General features: G+C 35.1%; 2 protein-coding genes across 2 annotated transcripts; both read left to right on the top strand.

Annotated features, from left to right (window-relative positions):
- The first annotated feature begins 5,277 nt into the window (after positions 1 to 5,277).
- On the top strand, positions 5,278 to 12,171 carry ACXD (Adenylyl cyclase X D). Its single transcript, XM_065218816.1, has 16 exons — positions 5,278 to 5,588; positions 5,646 to 5,786; positions 5,844 to 6,006; positions 6,069 to 6,430; positions 6,492 to 6,607; positions 6,661 to 6,696; positions 8,616 to 9,047; positions 9,106 to 9,256; positions 9,311 to 9,385; positions 9,864 to 9,988; positions 10,050 to 10,310; positions 10,377 to 10,638; positions 10,694 to 10,798; positions 10,855 to 11,123; positions 11,183 to 11,277; positions 11,338 to 12,171. Exons 1-16 carry the CDS (start codon positions 5,460 to 5,462, stop codon positions 12,159 to 12,161), a joined length of 3,546 nt encoding a protein of 1,181 aa, XP_065074888.1. The 5' UTR covers positions 5,278 to 5,459; the 3' UTR covers positions 12,162 to 12,171.
- A 217-nt stretch (positions 12,172 to 12,388) lies between these two features.
- On the top strand, positions 12,389 to 13,505 carry LOC135698730 (leucine-rich repeat-containing protein 59). The gene is made up of 4 exons (XM_065218817.1): positions 12,389 to 12,511; positions 12,569 to 12,628; positions 12,692 to 12,988; positions 13,063 to 13,505. Exons 1-4 carry the CDS (start codon positions 12,389 to 12,391, stop codon positions 13,456 to 13,458), a joined length of 876 nt encoding a protein of 291 aa, XP_065074889.1. The 3' UTR covers positions 13,459 to 13,505.
- The last annotated feature ends 515 nt before the right edge of the window (positions 13,506 to 14,020 follow it).

Genomic DNA, 14,020 nt, shown 5'->3' with positions numbered 1-14,020 from the left:
TAGCCAGTCATTGGTGTAATGAGGCCACCAGATGGTCCGACGGAATATCTGGAACATCCGTAAGGGATGGTCCATTAATTATGTCACGCAAATTTGGTCCATTTTCAACCCCCCCTCCCCCCTTTGTCACATTTTTTGTATGAACCTTAATTTTTTTTTTGTATGGCTCGTCACAGTTTTCAAAACCCCCCTAAATGTGTGACATAATTAATGGACGACCTCTAAAATGTATTGCTTCGTAAATTTGATTAAAGTAGGCCTTGATTTTTCTCTGCATTTATATGCAATGTGGAAACATATAAGCTGATCATTGGCTCCGAGTGGTCACCAGATGATCTGCCGGAAGATTATTGTGTAAATTTGATCAAAGTATGCCTTGATTTTTGTCTGCAACTATATGAAATGGTGATTTTTAATGTCAGGTGGTCATTCTTCGTGAATTTTATCATTTTTATCTGAAACTATACGAAATGTAGTGAAATTGGGATTTTTGATATATTAGCTGGTCATTGGATCTAATTGGTCATCAAATGGGCTACCGGAAGATCCGAAACATCAGTAAAATTTATTGCTACGTAAATTTGATCAAAGTATGCTTAAATTTAGTCTGATACTTGTGAATTGGTGATTTTTCTATACATTATTTGGTCATTGGCTCTTAGTGGTCACCAGATAACCATCCAGATGTTCCAGAACATAAGTAAAATTGATTGCTATGTAAATTTTATCTAAGTAGATCATGACTCTGAAGCTATATGAAATGTAGTAAATTGTGATTTTTGTTATATAAATTGTTGGTAAAAATTATATACACATTTCCAGGTTCGGAAATATTCTTTTCTATCCTGGCACGTAATTTTGATATTAAAATTTATAAGAAATAATTGGACAGCTCTCACCACCGCTCACCACCGCCGTTGATTGCTTCTTTTGGAATCCCTCGTACTTTCTCTCTCTAATGCTTCGTATTTCTCCACTGCTAGTCTCCACACTCAGAATCACTGCTAGTCTCCCGAAAGTCTTCCATGTTATTTCTGATGTGTTCCACGACATTTCGACGTAAATCTATTATTTTTGTGTGATGATCTTGAGTTCCTTGTTATATATAACTGTAATATTCATACACTGAGATTATTAATCAAACGAATTTCATAGAAATATCGTATGATTTTTTGCGACAAGATTTTATGTTGAATTTCATACGACCGAACTATGAAGAACTGTCAGTTTTTTGTCAATCAGCCATCGTATGATTTTTCATGCATATAACTATGAATCTCAATTTAAACGAACGATAGCTATCATAGGACATTACGAACAATTTTATTTGTCATTTCGTATGAAACTTATAAAGGATATGAATGAAAAATATAGTTTGAGTTAATTAATTACTTTATTAGTGATGGTGACGACTAGTATTTGAGTGATTTGCTTAGTTTAACGGCTTTCTAAGTCTTAATTTCACTCTAACGACAACGATTTAATCTGCCCGACGTTTCGGCCATAGACCATGAACTAAAACCTATGACTGAAGCGTCGGGCAGATTAAATCGTAGTCTTTAGAGTGATATTAAGACTGAGAAAGCCGTTAAACCAAGCAATTACTTATTATATTTATTATATTATATATATTAAATTGAGACTCCGAGGCAGCTCGTGTTTTCTGTAACTGTGGTAACTGTCGTCGACCCTGATGCTATTGGGAAAGGTGGAGCTGCAGCAATAGATACAGTTTTGCTAGCTGGAGTAGCAGCTTTAAACGGTTTTCGACTTCGTCAATTTGTGGTAGCTGAGGATTGAAAACGAAACCGATTAGTTTTAATTTTTTAAGAAATTTTGTTGTTTGTTTTGCCCTACATTTTCCAAGGACTTCAGTGTCTTTCTTTTCTGCAGCACTTTAGCGTAATTTTCTGTCAACCCTGTTGCGTTGAACACAGCTGGAATAGAAGATCCCAGTTGAATTATTGAAGCTGTGGCAGGAAGAAAAGCTGATTTGGATAATGATGGTGGTTCCAATTTCTTTAAACAAAAATTGTAAAGTTAGGTTAGGTTTTCTTTATTAGGGAGGCTTTTAGCTCGGGACTGGATTACCTTCAGTACTGTAAAAAATAACGAGCCAACTGAGAACTTTATACTTACGATATTGCGAGTAGTTTTGTTTGTACTCGTGTCCGATTCCTGTTGAAAAAAATTTACTGTTGTATTAAATTATCAACACAAAAACAAAACATATAGCTGACACTAACCCGTCCGCAGCAGCTTGCTTAACTGTCTACAAATGTAAATAAAGTTGTAAACTACAATGAAACAATACGAATTAAATTTACTTAAAGGTTTATGGAGCCTTGCGCCACGTCTTGAAGCTGGATCCGCCATCTTGTGTTTTGTTGTTGTTTTGATTTGCACTGTTTGAATAAATTTCATACGATCATCGTATGATTTTTTGCCGTAAGCTGAACCAAATTAATTCATACGATGTGTTTATGAAATTTTAATGTTTTTCGTATACCTTTTGTTGTATCAAACTATGAATACTATAGATGGAGTATGAAAACATAAGATAATTATGAAATTGATTCAGGCTCGTATTTGCATACGTTCATACGATGTAGTTTATGAAATTTGTAGGAATAATTATCTCAGTGTATACAACTATAACACCAGCGTGGAAAATAGACAATCCCCATCGCTGGGAATTTTCTTACCGATCATACCCCATTGTCATGTGGCCGTTTAGAATGGTTCCTTCATGTAAAATGAGGGAACATTTAAATTTAACGCGATTAAAAGTATTTCAATGCCACATTGAATTTTTTGACTAATAATTATTTCACTGCAGCCATAAGGAATATAACAAAATTGTGATTTGTTATATAAATGCTTATAATAAACTCAAGGTTGTCACCTCAAAGTTTTTCATAAAATCATGAACATCCATAATATTAATTGCTTTGTATATTTGGCTGAATAATGAAGTAATTTTACTCTGCAACAATATTCAATGTAAAAACAGTGCATTAAAGAAATAGGATTGTCATAGACTCTGAGGGATCCTCCGGTAGATCTTAAACATCCGTAAAACAAATTGCATCATATGTAGGTAATCTATGGAATTTTCTCTAGAACGATATCAAATACAACAAAGGATGGTCATAGACTCTGAGTGTTTACTGGGTGATCCACTGGAGGACACGGAACATCTGTTAAATTGATAATATCATTTATTTGATCATAACATGCTAGACATTTTTCACTGGAATACCAAATACAACAACATATATGTTTCTTGATGTGAAGGAGTTAGGTCTTAATCGTTTGCCACTTTTGCCACATTTTCTAGTTCTTTATACACGGCTCTTATACTGAGTATCACTTCCTTATCACCGTGTAGTCACACCCGTAATAAGGCCCAGGATCTTGTTTGCCAGGCTGATTTATATGTTATTGATGTTGCTTTCTACAGCTTTTAGGTAGCTGCCTCCTGACAAAGCTCATTCATGAGTTGTAAAGTTCGCTGATCAGAAACGTCTCATAAAATGCTCGATACACAAAATTAATTATCACGAACGTCGGAACAAACACCCCCTTGCTTAACCATCAGAGGAATACCTTCATCATCGATGACCAACTACTAAGGACCACATGGCTATGTCACTAGGCACCCTTCTGTGCCACACGCCAGCCTACGGCTTCCACTGATTAGTGTCGATATCTTCATCCGCGCCAGATTTGAGTACAGTCAAGAACTCCCATCCAGATTGCTGGAAGAGTATCGTCAACGAACACCCCATCGGGTAAGTGGTAACCCTAGTTTCTGAGGTTAAAACCCAGTAAGGACCGGAGGGTTCACCACACCTATTGATTTTCTAGCCAATGTGGTACCACCCCGTTGCGAGATGGGATTTACAAAATCGGAGAGACTTCCTTAGACAGGCACAAGGACGCTTATCCGATGTTACGCTGACCTCTGCACCTTTTTCTCCTCCAACAACAATCTCCGAAAAAGATACCCCGAGGAAGGATGCTGATCTGCTGAGCGCACATCGCAGATATTGTGTTATCGTTTATTATTTCACTCTCTCTCGCCGCACGTACAGCTACCCCCCCCCCCCCCGGTTTGTTCGATGTAATTGTCTTTAAATAAAAAAATATGGATAAGCTAAACTTTATTGGAATTGTATGCCACTATTGGATTGGTCGTTAGTCCTCCCTAAGCAAGTAGCTGACCGACCCTGAGGGAATAGCCCTGAGCTAGTAGCTTTTCACAAAATTTCTCTTTCATCTTAGTAGAAATTACACTCTCTCTGAGTGAGATTGAACGGGCGTGTAGTAGTATCATCCGCAGATCTTTTGTATGTTGATTTTTATCTACGGAATTTTAGCGTGATCATGGTCATTAGTAAGATTTGATTTTTTTATATATATATTCCCAAAACTGGCAACTGGCAACTGGCACTGGCATATCAGATTTTGACAGCATTCTGCCCAGTGCTGTAAATTTTAATATCATTCGATTGAAGATGAACCAATACAACCATTCAATCAATTCTGTGTAAACGAAGTCTCACATGACCATAATTTGAAGAGCCCCTTTCTCATTCGAAGCTCATTGTCACTGTCAATTGAGTCAATCACTATCATTTGATATACGACAGTGAAGTATGGAAGAAATCCAGCAAGATGGTCCCGAACAGACAAGTCGACCCGATTTCGGATCAATGTAAGTATAATTTAAGGTCGATGTCGACCCAATGTCGTGTTGTTGTCGGGTCAATTTTGGGTTTATGTCGGGTCAATGTCGGGTAAACATCGGGTTGGGGTTTGTAAGAAGTCAGGTTGGTGTCGGGTTGGCTTAGCTTTTTCGCCGGAATGTCGACCAGAGCTCTGTTTATGTGTAGGTTACACTCAATTGAATGATATATAGCATTGTATTTAAATATGTTGTATGAAACATATGCAGAGGATGTTATAAATCCAACAATACATTCAATGTAAGAGAAATACAGTCTACATTGACCATTTTTCCCACATCAGATTTCCAAATTTACATCCATAGCTTTCTAGGTCGATGGTGCCTTCAATATCGAGGTAGAGTTTTTTTTCAATAATTCAACTTTATTTACCTCGAAATCTTATGTAACAGCTTGTGTGGTATGATACACTTTAATGCAGAAAACTGGTGAATGGTGTTTCCTCACTGATCAATTTTATCATGATGATAGGTAAACAAGCATCACCGTTATCAAACACAATGTTTTAAGTGGCCATTGTACGACACTAGGAAAGCTTATCATTTCTCTTTAACGATTAGTTGTCATTTGACTTCAGGTACATTAAATCGTTCAATCAGTTCCGTCCTCAGCATATTGAAAATTAAATGGAGTTTTCGTTATTCGATTATATAGATACCTCGACACTGCCATTTAAAAACCCAATGAAAATGTTATAACACAGTGAAAATGGCTGAGAATAAGAACGTCGATGACGTGAAACAAGAGATAAATGATCCAATTAGTGAGGTTGAAATAGGCCAAGAAACTGAAGCAGATTACTATGCCTTAAAGAAATGGGAGCTAGGGTTTTTAAGGGTATGTGCAAGTGCAACATTAAAATGATAAAAGTTAAATTTGGTGTATTCTAAACAGAGAGAATGTGTGAATTTAGGCCTAGAGGCATTCTACAACAAGTACATGGCAAGAGTACAGCGAAGCTACTTATCAATATTCGTGGTACTACAGACTTTCATAAGTATAGCTCACGTAGTGGTAATAGTAACAGGAGAACAAGTATGAAATCACACATTGATGGCAAGGAATTTTTTTAGCAAAAGTATACAATTTTAGCACCCCACTGCTGCCATACACCCAGATTTGATTTGCTACACGTTTGGAAGCTTGATTGTCTGGGTTTCATTGTTTGCTGCATTTAAAGAAAGGCTCATCAAAGCACATCCATGGGTACCGTATGTAACATCATGTGCAGCGATTTTCACGCTCATAGTGACCGGTAAGCTCATTGATATATTTCGTAATTGTCACATTCTCAAAGTCAAATTTTATGTCTTGCAGATATAATGATACCACTCTATCATGCTGTAGTATCTTTCATGAACCCTCCCCTACGGCCGTCATATGCCAGTCATATAATATTCGCAATTTACATCTTTCTACCACTTAGCGAAAATATTCATGTAATCATTTTAGGTGGTGCTACTACCATATGTTATTTAATAATAATGGCTTTGATTTCATATCGTCTGGAACAAGATATGCTCATCAAAGTAGTAACAGAGCTGATTTACTTTTTATGTCTTAATTTATTTGGATTATATTTTCGCCTAATAAACGAAGTGGCCATTCGACGCACATTTCTGGACCGCAGGGAGTTAGTTGAAGGGAATCTTCTTTTGAAATTTGCAAGAAATCAAGAGGTAGGCACTGATACAGTTATACATACGAGAATACATAATATAGATCACTCATTATTTACAGAAAGAACTGTTGTTGAGTATTCTACCGGAACACACAGCTGAATTAATGGAAAAAGACATAAGAGTCATGATTGAAAAAATGCGCAGTGGTCATAACAACAATATCAACATGCAAAAGTATTCATGAATTTTCTGGTAAAAAATAAATAAAACTAAAATAACAATTACAGCTTTTTCAGAACTGGGACTCAATGGCGATCTATAAAGTAATTTTTACATCGATAAATGTTATTTTTTTATTCGTTTACCGTGTTTACTTGCTACGTTTCATGGGTTCAAATTAATTTTCAACAACATGTTATTGCTTTTCATATTTATTGTTCAAAAGTTTTGTATTGCCTGAAGTTTATGACTACACATTAGATAAAACTTTAAATTAAAGACTACAGGAATATGCAAGGAAACACCATAATATTTTTATGAAAATTCAAATAATGTAATTCATCTTCACACACATGTACTGCCCATAAAAGCATAGCTGTGCCATCTTGACTTAGTTTTCTATTTATCTGGAACAGTTATGTTTTTGTGGACAGTGTATATATATATATATATACAGCCATTCCATTCACATTTCGTAAAAATTGGTAGTTTTGTTCCTTATCGCAAAATATTAGACCCGTATTTTTTTTTATTTTGTCATTAGAGTGACCGTTTCCATGTTAGCGAACAAAAATATCCTTTAGTACCGTCCCAATGACGCGTTAATCTAGATAAAATTGATACATAGCAGATTTTTAGCGATGGGTCCAATCTTAGATCCATAGGCCAACATTAGAGCCATTTCCCCTATATAGTTTTCATGAAGTTGTAATGAAATTGGATTATTAGCGGAATGCTTGAATAAAACAGCAAAAAAGGTTATCTTCCATTTAATTCCACTTAATTAATTTTGGTATATATGACAGATACACATTCCGACTACAATGTGCAGTCTTCATCAGTGTCATTCCCACTAAATACTTATCCAAAATCTAACCCCCTTAAGTACTCATCCCCTAGGTAAAAATTTCAAGATCAAAAGTACAGTACAATGTGTAGATCGGAGCCTACCTAACTAAAGCAACCAAATATTTGAGTAAAGTAAAATCGTTTTTTTATGACTTTCTTCAAAGGTTCATAACTTTTGAACCACTGAGCTGGTTTTTGAGATAATAATATCAAATTCAAGGTAATTAAAAATGGTTTTTAGAAAAAATATAACGATAATCAAAAATTGGAATTTTGTATTGAAAATATTGATTGTATTTGTTTTTTTTATGGACTTCATGGTTTGTAGACAGAGGGCGCAATATTTTTTTAATTATTTCCTGAAATTTTAGGCTTTTTTACACATAAAAAAAAAACCAGCGATGTGTTTTTTTCCATTTTGATTTATATTTTTTGAATTTATTGTTCAATACTAGACTACCATGCATCTCCATTGATTTGAAGCGACATTTATTTAAATTTTGGAGTATTGAGCGAAAACCCAAGACTTGATAGCTTCAATAAAATATAAGGTATGGATTTATTTATATTTATATTTATATTTATATTTATATGTTGTGTAAAAAAGCCTTCATTTGTAACGAAAACTATAAAAACATATTGCGCCCTCTGTCTACAAACCATGAAAACTATAAAAAAACAAATACAATCAATGTTTTTCAAAACTTTGTCCAAAACTTTGCGATAAGGTACAAAACTACCTTTTTCTACGAAATTCGGAGAACCACTATATTGTTTTGCTATGGAATGGCTATTATATATATATATAATACGTAGGTATACATAATAGCATAATAGCAGAGCAGGCCTTTTTTCATACAAGCTAACAAATTCAGACAGTTGTGAACACAAATGAGCTGAAATTTTGGGACAAAATATATAATTTTAATTTAATCAAAGGGACAGCCAAAATAGGTGAATTAGTTCAAAATAATAACTGTTTAAAAACATTCCTGTTTTGGCTGATTGAAAAAAAAAAAAATGGTAATTATATATGAATTTACTATTACTGACAGTTCAAATAATGTCCATAAAACATTAGAACATCAGAACATATCAAAGCTGGGCAATTTGTATGAAAACCGGTCGCGATGCTATCATTCCGAGCAGCACTGTATACAATTTAATATTACAGCAAACTATACGTGCAAAAGCATACAAATGTAACAATTCTATATGCGGATGTGGTCAACTATACATATATTACCACTCAGTTACCGGTTAAAGCTCTGGTTGATGTTCTCCATGAACTATTTGTCAAATTCGATGAAGCGGCAAAAGAGTTTAATGTGTTGAGGATAAAATTTTTGGGTGATTGTTATTACTGCGTTTCGGGCGTGCCCATCAAGAATAAATACCATGCAAAAAGCTGTGTTGATCTAGGACTACGCATGATTAAGGATATTCGAGATGTAAGAATGTCAAGAGATCTTAACATAGATATGCGAATCGGCATACACTCCGGAAGCATTATTTCTGGCGTGATAGGAGCATGCAAATGGCAGTACGATATTTGGTCCAGAGATGTAATCATAGCAAATAAGATGGAATCAACTGGAGAAGCTGGGTAATAAAAAAATAAAAACAAATTATTCATGATACTGAAACATGCTACCTTTTTCCAGTAAAGTGCACGTTACAATGCAAACATTGGAATTGTTGGACGGGGAATACATTTACGAAGACGGTACGGATAAAGCTAAGTCCGACCCAATTCTAGTGAAGCACAACATACAAACGTTCCTCATAGTACCTCAATTTTCAGATGATAATAATGTAAGTAAAAACTCTTTCTACGAGATAAGCTTTAAATCAACATAAAAATTTTAGTATTTCGCATTGTCGGATTCTGCAACAAGTAGCCGATTGTCGGTCGGAGTCAAACGAAAAACTATCCAAATCAAGGTATCTATTAGGCTGGGATTTTCTGGATATGCAGTTTACAAGGCTATTATTGTGATAAACCTACAATAAGTAGAGCATGCTCTTTTTTCCCGCTTGTTGTGTAGACCGGTTATAGCTTATTCTTCCAATCAGTCATTGGATCTAGAAAAAAAAAATAATAGACGAAGAACAAATACCACAAGATTTTCCCTGCAGAAGGCTTTAACCAACGTCGCAACGTAGGCACGAGTTGTAACAATTTCATTATAATTTGTCTTTGCAAGACTGCATGGCCGAAAACCCACAGCTCTTTTCAATCCAACAGTCAAAAACTCCAATCATAATATTTATTAGTGGAAGGGATCGTAGACTAATTACAGTAGCACATGTAACAGATTATATCCTAGGATTTTGAAATTCATGTTTGTGATACGTAATTAGTATGCGGTCCATAATTCAACGACAAACTCAGCTCTAATGCTCCACTTCATACATATAGAAAGATCGAAGTCAAGTAACTCGAAACTTCATGCAAAACTCAATGGAACAATTCCGAGAAATAATGAAACAAACCAACGTCGAAATGGCAAAGGAATTAGATCGTATGCCAATAGGAAAATTTCAGTGAGTGATTCCGTAAGCATAGAAGATGGACAGAGTATCAAATGCTTTGCTTATATTGCAGATTCAACAAAATATTTTCAACCAGCCGCCATACAACGCAGCAGCAAGCATCAACGACAGCACACTACTCGAATGCATATACTAATAGCGACACGATCAGCGATAGTCGTTTGGATAATATATCTACTTTTTTCATGTGCTTCGAAAATAAACGCTGGGAGTGGCTATACATGAAAGAGCCAGATCTTATGCTTAAGTACAGTGTGCTTATGAGCTTTATAGTTTTTGTCTGCATTTTTTTAATACAGGTTTTTGACAATGCGTGAGTATTCATCTTTTCAATTTTATTAACTGCTATTATAGTATGATGAAAGCACATAAATTTCAGGTCTGGATTCTATTTTTGGATGATAATGCTGTTTACTGGATTAGTGTTGTTTTGTTTCATACCGATTACATGGTTTAAAAAACTCTGGGATATATACACGCCATATTCATCGGAGGATTTGCTCCGCATTCGAAAACCAAGAAACCTGGTTCTGCGAAAGATGTACGATTTTTCAAACAGTGTAATGGGAAGTTTTGCATTTCGAACAATTATTTATCTCGTAACAATCGTAATTTTAGTTACCTGTTCTTTAGTTTATTTGGTAAGTAATGGTTGGCATTTATGTATAATTAAAATTATTCCAATATTTTTTCTAGATTGAATGCAACTATGATATCATTGACAGAGGTGTGCAGGAAAATTACAACGAAACTATGTACAAAGAATCACTCGTCGAAAAAGCATTCTGCTCGAACTCATGGGTATGATATCGATTTTGGATTGAAAAATATGCTTAACTTAATTTTCTTATTTAAAGTCTGTTAGCCAGTGTCTCACACTTGCCATTGGGATGGCATTCTTGTTCCTACGAGTTCACTATCTTCTCAAAGTAGTGTGTGGATTAGCAATCCTTCTGTTCTATTCATGGGCTATATTTGACGAGCTATACTATATTTACGACAATAGCGCCAGCATGAACCCAGGAATGAATCCCAAAGTGGCACATCTACTATTAGTAGTCTTTACTGTAATAATTTTTCATTGGATTGACCGACAATCGGAATACATTGCTCGAGTTGACTATAAGTATTGATTCGATAATGCTTAAAATACGCAACTATTGATATTTCTGTGCATTTTTCTAGCTGGAAAAGGCAACTATTAAAACAAAAAGAAGAAGCAGAAGTCACCAAGCAAACTAATAAAATCCTTGTAGAAAACATTCTACCTACACATGTTGGTAAGACTGATAATTTTTATCTGTTTATGTAAACTGTACACACGTAAGTCAATATTGCAGCTGAAATTTACATCAATCGTCAACTGAAAAATGAATTCTACAATGAGGAGTATAAAAATGTTGCAGTTATGTTTGCAACAATTACAAACATGGAAATAAACACGGATATCGCGGTAGAAAACGAGAAAAGTGTCTTGAAAGTATTGAACGAGATCATTTGTGACTTTGATGAAAAGTTACAATACTTTGATGGCTATTTGAAAGTGGAGAAAATAAAAGTTGCAGGGTGGACATATATGGCAGCATGTGGGCTTGATCCTGGTCGATGTGACTCATCATCTTCACTAGGACCATATCGTTCAGTTTCCGGTATCACACGCACATCTCTGATGACCAATGGTAGAAGAAGTTTAAATCCTAGAACATCAGATATATCCCCACAGCTTCCTCGTAGAAATAATTCCAGTACGAGGCACAGCAACAACGTAACAATTGTTATGACTGAATTTGCGCTAGAACTGATGAAGGTTTTGCGCGACTTTAGCATTGAAAATTTTAAGCAAACGAATCCTGGCTTGTTGAGAGTTGGTATTTCGAATGGGAAAGTAATGGCTGGAGTTGTTGGCTCAAGTAAACCTCTATACGATATATGGGGAAATGCCGTGAACATGGCATCCAGGATGGATTCTACAGGAGTTCCTGGGCGAATCCAAGTGACTAAGGAAAGCGCAGAAATTCTTCAGAGTTACGGATTTCAATGTGAATATAGAGGCCAAATATTCGTTAAAGGAAGAGGAAAAATTCCGACCTATTTCGTAAATGTTAATGATAGTTATGAACTCATCAAAAGCACAACAGCAGATAATATTTCAACCAAACTATAAAAATCAGCAGCCAAAATTGACAGATCTCTCCTAGCTGTATACACCTACAGTATGTATATTGTATATGTATATGCATCAACTCGACATTATGATACTACCTCCACTTTCAACCTTCTTGAGTATGTCAAACGTTAAGCAGTCTACACGTCACAACCACCGGTACCGATTGCTACCGAGCAATATTAAATTACATAGTTGATATTTTAGTTGAATAAAATAACGCCGCAATGTCTAAAAGAATTCCAACAAAACAAGATGAACGGGAAAAAATTAACGTACGAGAAAGGTTAACCGATAACGTGTTAGACTTGAGTCTAATGAATATTTCGGTAGTTCCAGTAGCCGAAATCGTAAGTGCGCTTTATTGACTTTGAACTAAATATCTAACACTACTGTTTTTCTTCCAGAAACCTTTGAAGCGTGCCACAGTTCTAGATTTATCAAACAACGTCATCACAGCTATAAATGTAAGAATACTATTTTATATGTTATCAACCAACTAATTACTAAATCAACAAGTACGATTTCAGACAGAGTTTACTACACTAGTTCAGTTAACAAAATTGGATCTTAGTAACAATAAAATCAGGTTGATAACAGATGACTTTGGAAATCTCGTTAATCTTCGTCATCTGGATCTCTACAATAATCAAATTGAACGACTTCCATTGAGTTTCGGTCGCCTGAAAAAGCTTAAATATCTTGACCTGAAAAATAACCGCCTTAATCCGGTGTTTTCGAAAATAGTAGGAACATGCACAGACCAGAAGGATTGCATTGAAGCAGCTAGAAAAGCGGTTACATTTATGGTTGACATTGAGCAACAGGTATCCTACAGTGTGATCGATACTTTTATTAACTGGAATATTATTAAATTTTCTTATGGATTGTTTCGTTATAGGTTCTGGAGGAGCGCCGCAAGGAAAAGGAACAAAAAGAATTAGAACTACAGCGAGAGCAGGGTAAAGCTCTTCAGGAAGCTAAGCAATCCGATAAAGCCAATCCAGATAAGAAAAAGAAAAATAAAAACAAAAAATCCAAGGTCGACAGCTCACAACCAGTAAACAACCAAATGGATGATGTTGCTACTAATAATAAGGTCACCCAAAAGGAAATAAAAGGAATCTGTAACACGGAAAATGATAGAAAAACTTCAGGCATGGGAATAGTCAGGTATTTTCTACTGGCTGCTCTTGTTGTCATAGTTCTTACAATAGTTTTTATGTTTAAAGCAGAATTGATTGATGAAATTTTTGGTCGAGGTAGCATTGAAATTTTAGAGGAATATATTAAGTAAAATCCATTGAGCGATATGAAATATTAAAGATAAACGGTAAAACTGTAATAAAATAGTGTTTTTCTTATTTCCTGTGTTTATTACAATCATATACCCTATTATGAATGCAAGCTTGCTGTTAACATATCCACTAAATTTTTGTCGTTTCGTTAATACTAAGATTAAGAAATGGAACATGCTTTTGGAGCAATAGGAAATTTACTAAATGTTTAAAAGCTGATGATTTTATATTGATTTCGTTGTGGAATGCATGTTTTCATTCCAAAACCAATAAACTTTAATCGCTCGGGAAAATACGTCCAAATAAGTGGTAATTCTTTATAGTAGCGGGTGTCACTGAAAGAAAACCTTAAAAAACGTGATGTTCTACCAGAGGCACCCGTGATGGATCTTTAGTTCATAGAGAAACCTTGAAAACGGTCCAAGTCGGAAATAGCTATTACCCTAATGATAGCCAGTTTATTTGGAGATTTTAGATGCTGCTAAGTGAAATCCAATGTTTCAACAGTTGCTTAAACGGTCGTATAGAGACAAAAATTCACTAAACAAAATTAATAATTTG

This window comes from Ochlerotatus camptorhynchus, unplaced genomic scaffold, assembly GCF_037179485.1.
Source record: "Ochlerotatus camptorhynchus isolate MF236.1 unplaced genomic scaffold, CSIRO-AGI_Acam_v1.1 ptg000094l, whole genome shotgun sequence".
In the NCBI taxonomy this organism is placed as follows: Eukaryota; Metazoa; Arthropoda; class Insecta; order Diptera; family Culicidae; genus Ochlerotatus; species Ochlerotatus camptorhynchus.
The sequence above is the reverse complement of the archived record's forward strand: the minus strand, read 5'-3'. Positions and strand labels throughout refer to the sequence as shown.

Bases quoted from the DNA above. Each gene is read 5' to 3' on its own strand.
- ACXD (XM_065218816.1), top strand. From the start codon at position 5,460: ATGGCTGAGAATAAGAACGTCGATGACGTGAAACAAGAGATAAATGAT. The intron at 5,787-5,843 runs GTATGAAATCAC...ATACAATTTTAG, and splicing joins TAATAGTAACAGGAGAACAA to CACCCCACTGCTGCCATACA. The intron at 9,048-9,105 runs GTAATAAAAAAA...ACCTTTTTCCAG, and splicing joins GAATCAACTGGAGAAGCTGG to TAAAGTGCACGTTACAATGC.
- LOC135698730 (XM_065218817.1), top strand. From the start codon at position 12,389: ATGTCTAAAAGAATTCCAACAAAACAAGATGAACGGGAAAAAATTAAC. The intron at 12,512-12,568 runs GTAAGTGCGCTT...TTTTTCTTCCAG, and splicing joins TAGTTCCAGTAGCCGAAATC to AAACCTTTGAAGCGTGCCAC. The intron at 12,989-13,062 runs GTATCCTACAGT...GTTTCGTTATAG, and splicing joins TGGTTGACATTGAGCAACAG to GTTCTGGAGGAGCGCCGCAA.